Source organism: Fringilla coelebs (genome assembly GCF_963513975.1).
Source record: "Fringilla coelebs genome assembly, chromosome: 5".
Taxonomy (NCBI): Eukaryota; Metazoa; Chordata; class Aves; order Passeriformes; family Fringillidae; genus Fringilla; species Fringilla coelebs.
The window spans coordinates 59208151-59224717 of NC_140033.1; the positions used below are offsets into that span (position 1 = coordinate 59208151).

Sequence of the window (16567 nt, forward strand, 5' to 3'; positions counted from 1 at the left end):
TATCCCCTTATAAGAACACACTAATAAAACACCATTCTTATGGCTTATGTATTAGGAAGCTGGCAGAAAAAGGAAGGTTCTGTGAGTAAACAGCTGTTCTTCTCTCAAAGGCCTCCTACTTGTTAAAGGGTATGAGAGGTACTGGCAGCAGAAATCTTCCTGCCCATTAGCTGACTCAGTTGATATAATTTTAAGAGTACAATGGAGTACCACAGGCAGAATCATTTACATGCAATAGAAACAACTGCATGAACTAAAAGTAATTCAAGTTAATGAATACAGCATATATGAACAACAGCACACATTGCCTAATTTGAAACCCCAAGAATTAAGAAAAATATTTAGGTGAATGCAGTAATACTTATCATGAAACACATTCTGCCAACAAAAAGTCAAATTCAAAATATTTGTGACCCTGTTACCATTCCATAAAATGAAGCAGAAAGACATCTTGTGCTGATTTTGCTCACTGACCTGAATTTCATAAAAAGTACTGCTAACAGCTGGACATCACCACTACCCCACAAAACTGAAGTGGCATCATCCTTTATCCAGAAAACAATGGATTCTGACTAGCAAACACCTAATTCATATGAGTCTTGATGCCAAAATCCAATATAAACTTCATCCTAGCCATGGAAACATCAGGTTTTGTTTTTTGTGATGCTTATAAGTCATAGCATTGTTCAGTGACAAAACATCTGCGGAACCAAAGATTAAACATGAGAATAAGCTTCACAGCCCTTCCCTAAGACACAAGAGGCTCAGCCTATGGACTCAAGGAGTCATGGGATAAAAAGGGGAGAGGGAAGAGTGGGGTGAACAGACACAGGTTATAGTTAGCTAGATCTTACAGAAACATATGTGTGCTTTTCCAGCAGGAACACTGTTCCTATGGCTTCTGACGCGTTTGTAAACATTAAATATGCATGAATGAGAGAAACCACAGCAAGCTTTCAAGATAAAAATACTCTTTTTGGAAGGAAATGTTTTCTGCAAGTTTGTTCTGTTTGGTAAAATTTCTGAGCTGCTCTGGGGTCACTGTGAGACTTTGAATGCTCATTTAGGAATCAACCCACAACAGGGTTGTTCAATGCTTTAAATTGCTGAAAGGAGAAGAGATAATTTTCAATAACTTGTACTGTTTTCCCATGAGAAAAAAGTTATGTGGTATTCTGATCTATTCCAAAACAGAAATTGAATTCAGTGGCCTCTTCTGAAGGTTGATTTCTGTCCTTTGAAATACACTGTATTATTAAGATTAAACAGAGCAGGCACAGGACAAGATACTTGAGGAAAAAAAGGTGAAATGAGATAGGCACTCTCTCAAACACATGGGTACAATTACAGCAATTAAGGAATGGGTGAGGAAGTTTGGAGAAGAACAGCAACTGTTAAAAACTGGAGGCTGTTGAGACACCTCTTGGATAAACACTCATACAAGTGATTTAACACAGCCCATAGGAATTGGTATATCTTTCCAGAGGACAGCAGGCGCTGTGACTGGAAAGGTCAAAGAAAATTGTAGAAGTGCAAGAAGACTTCTATGTTTGGCTGTGAAACCACCAAGAAGAAACTCACAGATATAAGTTAGGGGGATCATTTCATAGAACTATTTGCTTAAAGTAAAGGCTATCAAAAGATATTCAAAGATCTTAAATTATATGAAAGAAGCCTGGGAGAAAAAACTGATGCCATGGTCAATTATCACTTAAGAGAAAAAGAATTATAAAAGCAGGTATATGTGCATCTGTTAAAATAAAACATGCATTACCTTTCAATGTTTCCAGTAAGTTTTTGGCCACAAACCAACAGATGGCTTCAAAGAAAGGAAATTTGAAAAGATCTGGGGTTTTTAGCCTCTTCTCCATTTCATAACACCTGAATAAATGCAAATATTACAAAACATGAATGTTTTAATTATCAAATTCATTATTCAACTATGTAATCATTCAAATTGACACAATGTCCAAAATAAAATGAAATAAAATAACCATGGCCATGATAAATAAAAGAAGTCAAGTACCACATAGTTAAACCCCAACAAGACCACAGACAAGATTGAACTCTGGTCTCATTCAGGCTCTGACCTTATCAAGTTTGACTGCGGCACTTCTAAGAATAAAGTTGGACTTCATAAAACTAGGATACAAACCCAATGTGTGATCTTTTAACAGATGGAATTTTATCGGGATTCCACTGTAATAAATAAAAACAATATGTTTAGAAGACAGCTCTACATCTTGGACAAAAACTAAATACAGCTGCCCTTAGAGCAATGCTGACTTGAGGATGCTCATTTCAACTCAGTGTCGCACACCTGGGCTTGCTTAGTTTTGTTTTACTCACTTATACTAATCTCCAAAGTAGAATTTTTTCCTTTTTTTTTTCCTCCTTTTAGTCACTTAAATTCTTGCACAGCCTTCATTTTGCTTTTGAAACAAACTTTGCAGAAGTAAAACAAGAGAATGTGCTTGATACATTCTAACTGAAAATGCCACTATTGTCTGTTAGAGAGCCTGTACCAATTTCATCCTGGCGCATGAAGAAAAATCTCTATGAAAAGAATATCCTACTTACTGGAGAACAAGTACAGGAAGAGCTGAGACTAACCTGAGCTGCATGCCAATGTTGAGGTTGTGCAAAAAGTTTCCTCCAAAAGCCATACAATCCTGAGATGTGAGCACAGCGTGAATCCAGCCTGAAATGACAGATGGTGAAACTGAATACATACGTATGAATTATTCTAGGACTGTTCTTAAATACACATATAAGTAAAAATGCTGTTCCTGAAAGAAAAAAAGCAAACAGATTTGTATTCTGTGCTAGGAACGAGTAATTTTAACAACATGTAAACTACAGTTTTTCAGAAATCTAATGGAACTGTTGTTTTCTAAAATAATTAAGCTTAAAACATTTATCACTAGGAGGGGGCGGTAAGGATGCAAAGCCAACTTGTCAAGTAAAAATTCCAAAAGTTTTCACTCCAATCCACAAATATAAGCAACACAGGAATGGAAAAATATACTGAACAAAAGATCAAGTCATAAAAATAAAATTATATATCTTTCAGTATTTACATGTTGCTTACAGTAACTGGGTTGTTTGCACAAAATAACATCATTTAGCAATACTGAAGTTTCTCAAATAGGAATTCAGAAGTGGTCCCATAAATTATTCTAAATACAGCCATTCTAAGTCAAGTGAAATTATGATCAGTTTAAAACCCAGTCTAGACACGCTATAAAGTTTGTCACATAATTGAAATATTGTCCTTAAGAAATCCACTATTCAACATGGTAAAGCATGGCCAACATTAGGCTATCGATCTAGCTAATTACTAGGGGATAATTTCAACTAAGCACACAAAAGAACACATTACATGAGCTGCCTGATTAAAAATAGTTATCTGTGAAATTTATACTGTGGAGCTTTAGTGTAAGTAAACTACAAGGAGACTTTTGCTGTTAAGATCTGATTTTGCATGCCTACAGATGTTTGACACAAGATGAGTTGGCCAGACATTTGCAGACTGCTTTCACTGAGTGTAGGCAAGATGGACAAACACACAAAGCTTCCCAATTTGAGGAAAGATCAGACCAAATCACAAACAACTACTATTACAAAGTAGCATTAAATCTATGCCCTAATTCAGCTAATAATGAGCAGTTTCACAGCATACCTGCATCGACCTAAGATTTTAATTTTTTATTCAATCCTGGTTGTTATTTTTATGCTGCACTTTTGATCCAGGTCTACATAACAAGGAATGAAAATCTGGTGTAGACCACACAGAATACCTTGAATAATATTTAAATAACTTTAAAGAGCCTCCCAGTAGATGCTATTCACCTACATGCAAGATTAATTTAAGATCAGAAGACTACTCTGAACATATTTCCAAGATTATAAAATAATTATGACATCCACTAGAACCAGTGCAAGTAGAAACAGCAAGTGATTTGCACCAGAGATCTGGGGATTTTTTTGTCAAAGTCTTTCCTCAGTCTTACAGAATTTCCCCTTTTTTAAACACCTGTCTTGAAACCTAGTTTAATTTACAGGTTCTTTTGCTGTACTCCATCATATGTACATGAATAAGTATGTGTGTATACATATCCATCCATGTGCATTTGAAAGTACCTTTTTATGTGTACACACATTGAAATACATGTGGACATGAGAAATTATCATCTGATGATACTTTTCTTCATGGCCATATTACAGTGATAGCTCAGATTCAACTGATTACTTAGAAAGCTATTTTCTGTCAGTCACAATAAAGTTTGTCATTCTGTAATTCTGCTTTCTCTGTTCATAGATCTATGAACTTACATACATGGACAATTAATGCTATTTCTTGCTGGAAATACATTTTTTTAAAGCTCTGGCTGTTCAGGAATGTCGAGAGTACACAGGGCCTCATCAGGTAGTACTTATTCTGCACAAGCTGTGAACTAGAACAGTAAACACTGAACCTCACAGGTACAGAACTGAGCTAAGAGAAAAATGAAGTTGTCTAGAAAGCACAGGATGGAATAATGTACTGATCATCATCTTCAAGGCTTCTTCCAGAACTAGAATTGTAAACCACTTTCTTGCTCCATGTATTTAAAGCTTTCTTTCCACTCAAAAAAGAGAAGACAGCACCCAGTACAAATTTTCAATAATAAAATACTAAAAAGCATGTATAGGGACAGGTTGGATAAGAAAAATACCAAAACCTGGCAGTCACTTTATTGGCAAAATATTGTTTGATGTATTAAAGACTTGGAAGCTTATGGCATTTGGGAGTTTGTGTAGGGTGAGGTGTTTTGATTGAAGCATTTGTCTGTTTTTTATTCTTTTATTAAAGAATTGTTTTGAATTGTTTTGACATTTCTCACAACAAAAGCAAACCAAAAAACCCACCCAACTTGTATTCTTAATACCCTAGCCTACAACATAAGAAGTTTATGTGATGTTTTTGTAATAATTAGGCTTAGTAGGCCTTGCAATACTGAAATGTGTAAAAATAAAACTGTATTACAAAATTCGGGTAAGAATTTAGTCTGAATACTTAACAAATAGTGAACAATCTGTGCTTTATTAACTGGAACTACTTCCCTGATAATCAAAATCAACTTTAATTTGTTGTCTTCTAATTGAGTAACAAATACCCTTTCATTCCCTGATAACTGTTATGACTGTCAGGCAATCTTAAAAGCTAATTACTTGCTTTGAAAATCTAAAGTTCTAATTGTTTTATTATTCTCTCTCATCCATAATTTTAGAGGATACCAAATGTTGATAATGCAATTATTTTACAATATTCACAATTCCTAGTGATTAAACTTGCTAAGTTCTAATACCAAGAGTAAAGTCTTACCTGTTGGGACAAATAAAGTGTGTCCTTGCTTCACAACACACTTGTAACACTTGTCAACCTTGTCCCCAAAATATACTTCACTCTGGGTGACAGATGAACTCCAGGACTCATAGAGAGCCAAATTTTCATCAGTGGGCTTGATCAAATAGAATATCTTCTCACCCTGTTAAACAAAATAAATTAATGTTTTCCTAGAGGTACACTACAACCTCTGAGTCACTGCTAATGAAGTAACAGATTGACCTAAATGTAAAGTACTCCATCTTCCCACTACGGCATGTTTAGGCAGTGTCTCACAAATGCAATCCACCAAGAGCTTAGATACAGCATATTAAACAGGTGGTGTCTTGTGATTTAGAGGAAGCAAACAAACCAACCAGAACTTTTCATGGGAATACAAAAATATCCAGTTTTTATAAACTATTCATGGATATGCACACACCTACCAAAGGAGAAAATGAATGGATGAAACCACTTTGCCTCTTCTATGATGTACACATGGTCAGATTTGTGAGAATAAAAAATTGAGTATGCCAATGATTTTCGTTCAATTATTTTTTTCCTGCTAAAACCTCACTATATCACCCAGAGGTCTACTGAAGTGATCAGTCAACCAATTACAATCTACAAGTCACCAACAGCATGCTAAAATAAAAGCATAAAAATGTAACACCAGAGATTAGTAATTCACTTTCAACCTCCTCCCTTAGCATTGCAAACCCAAGATTTCGTGCAGGTGATACTGCCACAACAGAAGGCTGGACACTGAAAACTTTTGTTTCACATAGTCATAGACATCCAGGGGGTAGCTGGGCACTGGAACAGGCTCTCCAGCAAAGTGGACACAGCACCCAGCCTGACAGAGCTCAAGAAGTATTTGGACAGTGCTCTCAGGCACATGGTGTGACCCTTGGGATGCCCTGAGCAGGGCCAGCAGTTGGACTTGATGATCCTCATGGGTTCCTTCCAATACAGCATATTCTGTGATTCTGTAAATCAAGCAGCATTCATACCCAGAGAACGTGGTACCAAACTGATGTTCCTCCAAAATCAATATGAAAATCTGTATAGCTGTCCTGGACACCCATTAAGCAATACTTCTGAACAAAAGGCTTAGGGAAGACAGAATCATCTGGCCAATAATTTTCCACCCACGAAAGCTTTCTGGCAATGTCTGGTACTTCCACTAATTCAGACATCCTTTTAAAAAACAAACAGACAAAAAAGAACTGTTAATGTAAGCAGGAGTAAGCACACCTCTTTTTAAATGACAGCTTCCTACAAAGACATTACTTATGAACTAATAAATGTGTTTTATATCCACATTACATGACAGAGGCTGTCTACATAAAATACACCTCCTCCTGTCTTTCCCACTACAGGCATTATATTCCTACACATATTGTTCAGCTTAGTGAAAACCACTTCCTACATTCAAGGAATTGAAGTCAATACTCACTTTGTGTCCGAGAATTCCAGGCTGATCACATTCAATACTTTGGGTCGGTCAGGATTTGTGAAGTATTTAATGTAATTATGGAGCTTCATTTTACTGTCTGCTTGTCTTGCTACATCTATGACATCTATCACTTTGTCACCACCTGTGAAAGACAGGATGACCTTCTTAAGGCTATCACAGATAAAAGACATTTCAGGAATTTAAGAGAACATTAGCTTTTTTCCAGTCTTCATCAAAACATTTCTGCAGAAAAACTCTACTACTATCATTATTCTCTTGGAAGAGAGACAGGTCAGTATAAACCAACTTTTTATTAGGTTTAATTTTAATTACTATAATCAGCCAAGGACAGAACTGAAAACACTCTAAAAATAAATCCTCTTTCCTGTGGTTAACCAAAAAGAAGGAGTAGTATAGAATGGCTGCATCTGTTTAAAAAAAAAAGGGTTTCTGGCTGCAATTGCAAAGAGTAGCACAAAGAAAGTTAACAAGGCAGATCTCTTCCTCACTTTTCCTATGAAGCATCACCAAACCCCCACGTTCCTTACACACATGCAGAACTTGCATGCATGCAGTACTTTCACTGAATAATTATCACAGGTGTGTTTCGTTTCTGATGACAATAGAGAAGGGCACATCATGTGCTCTGAAGTGATACATTTATAAATAACTAGACAAGCCAAGAGAAAGGACTAACACCACCACTACAAGAGCAATTGGTTTATGTCCTTTTAAGTTACACAATGGCCAAATTTGACAGTTTTGGAATGCTGGAAACATGCCATTATAAACATATTCACTTTAAAACTGTATGTTTGCAGCATCTTGATAAATTCAAGCTGAAATAGCACTTATTCCGTTTTCTTATTTCTAATTTCAATAATAGGAAGGTAAATCTGTGTCATTCCAATTTTTCCCTGAACTGGAAAACTTGGCAGGTCAGGATGAGACAGTCAAGTTTCTATCTGAATCCAAAGAGGCAGTAATCCAGAAAAAAAGATTCAGAAATACCATCATGAGAGTTACTCTTTAAGGCACAACACGCATTACTATTTATCATCACAATGGTGACAACACTGCATATTCTGGTGCCTTTGTAAAATATTGATGGACAGAAAACCTACTTTCAGCACACATCATTACATCAGGTGATCATGAGAACACACTCAGGCTCTCAGCTGTACCATGTGTTACAGGAAATGTCCTGCTGCACTTGGCTCAGTCTCTGTCTGTACTGCACACTTACATCAGGCTGGCATAATTACAGACTGTGAGATCTGATAAGAAAGAAGTGGTTCTTGGGAAACCTCTCCTGGCCAAGGGTGCCAAATTAGGAAAATTTCAGGAAGGCCAATATATTGAGTCCAAAAGGTTAAATTTTGTCATAGCCTAACCAATGATTAAATTCATTAATGCCAAGAGTGATTCATTGAACTCCCATTATCCTCGGCTTACATGTAGCAGAAAAACTTCAGCATTCCACATAGAGCTTGCACTGCAATTAACAGGTTTGAAAGTTGAGACATAAGGCTGCAGTCCTATCACACATCTACCAAACAGACACACAAAAAAAAGGAGGAAGGAAAAAACACTCCAAATCATAGTGTTGATTTTACTCTCTCCTAGTCTTGAATTTGGAATAAATATTTAGCACTCTGGAAGCTCTTATAATCATTCAGTATTAGCAAGTATTTCTTTTAATTTTCAGACAGGATCATTTTAGTAAGTACTCCAGAGTGACTCTTACCCACATAGCGTTCCACATCTAAAACGGAGAAAGTTGGTGGAGGAAGTCTGAGTCCCAGACCATCTAATTTAGGAACCATAATGGGAACATCAAACCCATGTTTCTCCAGATATCTTTGTGTTAACTGGCTTCCATGCATTTTCAAAATTACTTCATCCGCACTGGTGGAAAGAAAGGATGGAGTATTAGCAGAAAAGCATCCTCCAAGCACTACTGAAATAAAAAAAGTCTCAGTTTGGGGAAGGACAAATGGGAATGGTTACATCTGAATCAAAAAGAAACAAACATTGTTTTATTAAGCATTTAACTAAAACTCATAGTCCTTCTGTATGACTGAAGAGAGAAACTTAAAAGGATGGGGAAAAGGAATTCTCAGAGAAGGCATTAAAGTACATTTTGCTAACAACAACCACCTGCTGCTTTAAAGAATTTTAAGTCATTATGTTTCAGCGAGATAGCCAAACAAACTCAGGATTAAAGTATAATCATGTTTCTCCACTTTCTTCTAAAGCATCCAAGAATAGATGGACTCTACCAGTTCACATGAATGTTCTACGAAACTGAGAACTACATCTGAACTAAAGGAATAGACAGGAAATATTCTGACACTAAGAGCACAAACACCCAACAAACAAAACCAAACAAAACCAAAAAAAAAAACCAAACAAAAAAAAAACCCAAACCAAAAACACCCCAAAACTCAAAACCTCTCAGACCACCCTGCAGCAGTCCCATCCCAGTGCAAAACTGAACAGGGGAAGCTACTGCACAAAAAGGCAAATGTATCCATCTGAAACAGGGATGCACTGCGAAGAATTCTGAAAAAGGAGGAAGTCGTCCTCAACCTTCCCAATGTGAAGCAGAGAAATGTTAGTTACTTCTTCTAAGACACACTCAGATGACATTTCAGTGTTTTCCCACCAGAGTATGTAAGGAAGGTTCTGTACCTTGGGAAAGAGCGAGCCCGCAGCTGTTTAACAAAGGTCCGTGTTCCAGCCTGCACTGGTTTGGAGCCATCATCTGGCTCAGTGTAGTCATGTCTGTGCCAGTTTCTCCTCTTCTTCACTACAAGTTTCAGAAGGATTAAACATGGAATTAGTTAAATCAGATGGCTCAGATTAACAGTCATCCCATCAGTGAGACAGACATGCCTCAATCTCATTAAAAAAATAAGATTTGTTAATCACAGTAATCACGTGACATTCTACCTATTTCCAACAAATGACATCTGCAAGACACTGTAACTCTCTGTACTTTTATAGCTCCTTCTATGTGAGAATTTTAGTGCACACTATACACAATTTAAGACTCCATTTCCAGTCCAACACAAGTAAACAGGTGCAGCCTGAAAGCTGCACAAATTCAAAAAGACAGCTACAAAACTAACAATCAAACTTGAATTTCTTAAAGCTCAGACTTTTTTTTTTTTTAATAAATGAAAGAATCACACCTCTTGAATAGCCAGAGACTTCATTTTACATACTCACACAAGGTTGCAAGACTTAATCCCACCGTGCTATTATATCCCATAAGCACACCCATATCCAGTCTGATAATATTACTGCTACTCACTACCATTTCTACTGCTCATGTTACAGTTTTGTGTGCAAACTGTTTTGGGCAAGTGTGACCTTGACAATACATGTAACAATAGCACTGCACTCCAAAACATACAACTTCTTAACAGTTTGAAGCTTTAATGCACTGCTACAGCATAGTAATAAAAAACAAAGGATAAATTAAAAGTTCTATTACAATTTTGGGAATATGGAACTGATAGTTCCATAGTAGCAAAATTACATTTCTAACTGCTCCTTATACTTAAAGGACCAAGGAAATTGAAACACGAGACATTCTCATAAAAACTTGTTGTGATGATCTTCCTATGACAAATGAGAGACACCCAAATGAAAAAAAAGTATGTGTAAAAAAAGTGTATGTAGCACATTAAAGCTCATCTAGTTACAACATTCTGGCATCAACAGGGACATCTTCCACTATCCCAGATTGCTCAAGGCTTCATCCAACCTGGCTTTGAACACTTCCAAGATCAGACATCCACCACTTCTCTGGGAAACCTGTGCCAGTGTTTCACCAATCTCAAAGTAAAAAATATCTTCTTTAATCTAAATCTACTAACTTTCAGCTTAAAGCTATCACCTACTAAAGACCTCAGTAAAAAGTCATCTTATTTCTTACAAGCCCCCTTTACATATTGGGAAGTTATTCTATAAAACATAGTAAGCTGTATGTAGCCTCCCATTTGAATTTTTTGACCTTGAGTGAAGGAGAGGACAAAGTGACTTATGATATTGTGGTTAACTCAACTGCCTCTCTTCAAATTTTCATAATTTCATAACAAATCATTTCATAATGGTTATTTCATTGATTTGGCTTCCTCAACCAGTCATTTTTCATCTCCATTTATAAAGACCACAAGCTTACAGCCTTGAATGGAAGCCCTTGGTTCTATCATCTGTTTGTTAGTAAACTGCTCTTTGGAGTTTGCAAATAAACCTCTATTTCTCATCCACAAACTCTCTACAGGCTGAGAAGCCCTATTAAATCATCAAGAGGTGCCTCTGCAAAAGGGACCACCACCTCACCATTTGGGAAACAAACTCCAAGAGTGCTGAACTTCTCACCTTTATCATTAACTGTACTAAGAAACACACTAAGGGTCCCATCATTTTAAGGCTGCATTTCTGTTTTTCCTAAAAAAGCCGAACTCTGCTCCAGAGCTAGACAGCTGCTACTGGAAGACTGCCCCAAGAAGATTTACTGACACCACATCTATAATTTAACCACTAATATTAAACAGAAATTTAGTTGCATATGCTCAGGAAATTCAGAAGAGGAAAAAGCTAATGGTATTTGTCAACACAAATGCTGTTTTACAGTTGTCTGCCAAACAGCCTGACATACAACATCCAGCAAAAACACTGCATTAATACAAATTTTAACTTCATGGCAGAGTTCATTCCTAAATTCACTAAGTCATGATGCACCCAAAATGTAAAAAAGCACTAGCAATACTGAAAACACAGCTCACTGCAATAGGAAGCTGAAGATGCATCAGAAAGGGAAACCAGTTTCTAAAAAAGAAAAAAAAAACTTGCAGCTTCTCCAGATAAAACTGTTGGTTATACAGGAATAATGGACATTTACAGTCATTACACCTAAGAGGGAATAATTCCAATTGGTGTGCTGTTTCCCACAGACATGACAACATGGACCCTTTAGATGACTTTTAAGAGAATAAACTGACATTTATGGATCTTTGCTAACCTGAAAACCAGTGCTGCTTAATGAGCCAACCATCCAAATACTGTAAAACTTCATAAATAATGAAGACAGGTTTATTAAGTTTTCAAAGCTATTTTCTCAGTCATAAATAATAATGCAAGAAATTAGTGGCTAATACTAATTTTCAACAGAGTAGTTTCCCATAAATTCACTGCTGTTACAACAGCTCATTAAAATTGTAAGACGATACAGCTGCTTAAGAGATTTTATAGCACAGACACACTTTTTAAAGTCTGTATTTCCAACACTTACAAATCAGAAAATAAAATCATTCTTTTGCATGTACTTGGCAATGTACATCGTCCTTTCATAAGAGAACACTGAGAAGAGGGAACAGTAATGAAAACTTGCTCTGCTTACCTATCCCTTAATTCTAGAGTTTTTTAACCCCTTAAGACATTACACAAACAACTGCAAAATAAAAACATTTTAACTGAATGGATCCTAATGTTCAAATTAAGGAAGGAACCAGAGTTCAACCCTAGTGTTTATAAAAATTGAGGTCAAACCTGCTATGACAACACTGAGAACTACACAAGACAGTTGCAGGGAGGATGAGAAAAAGAAGAGTGTGCTCAAAGTTTTCATGAAAATTAAGTGGAAAGATTACTTTTCCTTTTTTTAAATTACATCCCTCCTACACTCAAAACAATGGGCCAATAACTCTCCTTAGGCAAACACTCCTCCCTGCCTTCTCCCACTACTGGACTGCTTCCCACAGAGATCACCATCTGCTAGACTTCAAATGGAAACCATAAATAAGTGTACACATGTACAATGGGGCCCCAGGTCCTGGAAGGGGTACTGGAGATTCCCAGTGGCCAAAAAGACAAGAGAAATGTTGGCACAGGAAGACTGCAAGATTTTAAGAAGCAGACAGTAAATCACAGAACACCCTGCTAAGGCCTGGTCCAACATCTCATTCTCAGCTCAGACCAAGCACAGGCATTAATACACAAACAAAAAGTGACTGGTTGAAGGGTAGTTACAGAATTGAGAAGGCAAAACCAGACAAAGAAAGTGATGTCCTGTTAATTTCATCTTTCCATCTAACTATGCATTAGCCTTCTTTTCATTACTGGAACTTTTACACAATTAATTTTGCAGCATACTGAAAGTAGCCACCTATTTGTACTGTAAAGTATGTGTTTCTTGTAGATTTTAAATAAATTTTTTGCACTACCTCATATGATTACATATTCTGTTAAAACCACAGATATACTTGCCCTCTTCAACAGCTGAATTTTTGTCTCTTAAAACTCTTTGGCAAAGGGATTTTAGAATATGAAGCTGAAAATTAAAATGCCTTCTTTTACTTACATACATAATTTCATATGACTGAAGTACTCTGGAACATTTCTGCATTACCTGAAGTCATGAGACATTATCAGTCTCTTTAAAAGCTGAAAGAAGTAGGGCCCAAACCACAAACTATCATAGATTTGATTCTGACAGCTGAGAACAATTAATGAAATTCAATGTGAAGACATATTTAATTATATCACCTCTCTCTGGGTTGGTAACTGACATGTCTGAAGCTTCTACTAAATCTAGATTATCTACACACTTGGGGCAATATGAAATAACAAGGATAATTTTTACCACAGATTCTTGTCTTTTTGAAAAGACTTCCAAAACAAAAATCCCTCTTATCTCACTGTCTAATTGCTGCAGGTGAGATAGCACTTACATTACAGGAAAGGTTATTTACAGGCATCAGGGTGAAGCAGACTAGTTCTCACTAATAAAGAAAATAAAAGAAGTTCCAAATTTACTGGTTTATTATTTTGAAAAGTCTGATATTATCTCTTGTCTACTCCTCTTCCTAGTCCCTTGATTCCACAAAAAAAAAAAAAAAAAGGGACAGAAGTTAAGGAAAAAAATGGCTGTTGTTTGTATTCTGATTTATAAGATGAACATGCAGATTTTGAACAGAAGATGATCACTGGAGTACTAAAAACTACAAGCACATGAACCAGCATTTATCTTACCTTTTAGGTGACAGACCATATGCAACATGTATTAATTATACCAGCTATTGATGCTTAATCACTCTGCTCATACTCCACAAGACTATCACTGAGCATGGTTTTAAACTTATTTCTAAATGTAAAGTAAATTCAGATTTGGAAATATTATTTAAGTCAGCATAAACTATAAAACATTATGTGGTGTCTTCAAGGGGACAATCAAACAAAACCAAAAAACAACTAAAAAACCCCCAATAAACAATTGAACAACAACAACAAAATAAAAAGCCAAAACAAAACCACAACAAACAAAAAAAACCACAAGCAAACCCACATTAGGAAACACATATGTCTCAGTGCTTGGAGGGGGAAGACACATTGCTTATAAATACTTTTCAGGTCTGAATGTAGAAATTTAATTCATGGTTGAAAAAGTGATTTTTTTTAAAATATTTTTTATGACCCTGTTTGCATTTGAGAAGGGGAGACATGGAGGAAAATCTAGGGGAGTTGGATAAAGCAGTATCCTTTCAGTAGTTAGCAAAAGAAAATCTGTTCAATTTTTCCATTGCAGATCTCTACAGCAAATTTATCTACTGAAAGTAGAACCCAAGAGATGTCTCTTGTTACTCTGTTTCAGATTCTTCTGACAACTTATTTTGACCCTGGTGGAACCTTATTTATAAATTAAAAACCTGAGATTTGGAACCGTGTAACTTTTAAGGACATAAATGAGGGGAAACAATAACATCAAAAACAACAACAAAAAAGCACAAACACCACTCACAGCATGTTCATATTCTGCTGTCACTGTTGAAAAGTTGTGTTTGACTATTGTAGCATATAACCTACAACCATCTAGAAAGAACAGACACCTAACTTGTACATTTTTTCAAAGTTGCCTTCCAAGGTATTTATCAGAACTTGGATAATTAAAATAGAGGAACTTTGAAACCATCTTTTGTATTTTACTTTTTTTTTTCCTTAATGATGATTCTCTAATTTTCCTTTTCTCCCTTTCTGCCAAGTCCAGATTGTTTTCTACTTACCCTGTGCACTTTGATTTCTCCAATCTATAGCTGTGCCTTATATTTTATTCTATCTGCATCTCCACATCAGGGAACATTTCAAGATGGTTTGTTTGTTTTGCAGGTTTTTAATCAGCTCAGAGTTAGTCATGTAGAACCAGTGCCTTCCAAATAATCAAACTCATCTTGAATATTCTTCTGAACAGTCCTTTGCAGTTGTATATGGGAAGAAAACAATCTGAAGGCGTAAGATGAAATTTGAATAACCCATACTTACTTAGAGAAGGTCCATGGAGAATTGCACAGTTGGGACAATGGTATAGATCAATGTCAACAGCATGGTGCTCCTCTACCCCAACGCAGCTGGAATAATATTTTTTACATGTTAATGAGAATGCACACAGGGTTTACTTTTCAAGCTAAAAAATAATTAAATCTTAGGTTTTTATTAAAATGTGCTTACTCTACAAAATTGTAATGAGATACCAGATTATCTCCACTACTGGGCTGCCACATAAATTTTGAGTAATAATTTATCACTGAATGCAGAATGCCATTTAAAAAATCATAAACAGGAAACAAGAATCAAATTCCTTTAAAAATAAGCAAATCCACAATATGTACACCATTACCCCCAAAAACCTTGATCCTAATTACAGGAAACAGTTTTTACAAAATCATTCAAGCAATTTTCCTCACAGAAGCTATGAGTTAAAAAAAAAAAAACAACTGAGGTTTATGTGCTGTTAAATTATAGAAGATATAATGGACATTTTCCATGTCTTTCTTTTTCATTCTGCAAAAACCATGTAATTGACTCCTATCCCCTAAGACAAATTAATGAAGAATACTTTCATGTTATTCTTGAAATCTTTACAATAGAACTGGACTCGTAAACTACACAAGTGACCACATAACTTAGAAGAACTGGTTTTGGTTTAAAATAGCGGCAAGAATTTTAAAGAGTGCTTGAGAGATGTAATGTTTTCTCAGTGCATATTTTTTTCCCAATAAAACAGTCAAAATGTGATCAAAAGCAAAATTTTTACAACAGTCATGACAAAGCACCTACTCTGCTGATACCTAAACAACAAAATGTTAAAGTCAATTAAGTACATTTTGTTACAAGCTGAAACACTAGAGGTTAACTGGAGTACATGTGCTTTTGCACAAAGTTCTTAAGAACAAAAAACAAGAAATCCCTGCTTGCTGGTCTGAATCCTGGCAGAGTTCTTCGTTCTCTGAAAAGTTCACTGACACAAAACTGCTGACTTTACAGTTAATACAGAAAAACAGAGTACAACCCTGAACATTTACACCAAAATTAGGTATGTACACTCAATGCACTCTAGTAACACAAGAACTGGAACAGTGCCCCAGTCACGTAACCCATTTCATATCAAGTGTAATGAGTGCTTATACACTGAAGCTTTGAAATGATCCAGCTACACAAAGTCTTTTCCTCAGCAGCCCTGTGCCAAAATGCTGACACGCTCCAGCAAGTGTCAGTACATGCTGCCAAAACAATACAAGAAACAGTCTAGCACTGAAAGCACAATGAGCAAATCCAATCTGAAACTGAAGAGCATCTCCCATGTAACTATCAACAGAAGTGCATTCTGAGTTCCCTCTAAACATTCAGCTACTTCTACTTCCCCATTCCCTACATACCACATGTAATCCAAAAAT

At 36.1% G+C, this 16567-nt stretch overlaps 1 protein-coding gene across 1 annotated transcript in view; it reads right to left on the reverse strand.

The window, feature by feature from the left end:
• KDM7A (lysine demethylase 7A) overlaps window positions 1-16567 on the reverse strand; it is a 61122-nt gene that overhangs the window by 20275 nt on the left and 24280 nt on the right. Inside the window, exons 2-9 of the mRNA XM_084206530.1 lie at window positions 15156-15241; window positions 9522-9639; window positions 8575-8735; window positions 6828-6969; window positions 6382-6568; window positions 5369-5531; window positions 2614-2701; window positions 1775-1881 (exon numbers count right to left, since the gene is read on the reverse strand). Coding sequence (XP_084062656.1) covers window positions 1775-1881; window positions 2614-2701; window positions 5369-5531; window positions 6382-6568; window positions 6828-6969; window positions 8575-8735; window positions 9522-9639; window positions 15156-15241 — 1052 coding nt within the window. The remainder of the gene's footprint in view (window positions 1-1774; window positions 1882-2613; window positions 2702-5368; window positions 5532-6381; window positions 6569-6827; window positions 6970-8574; window positions 8736-9521; window positions 9640-15155; window positions 15242-16567) is intronic.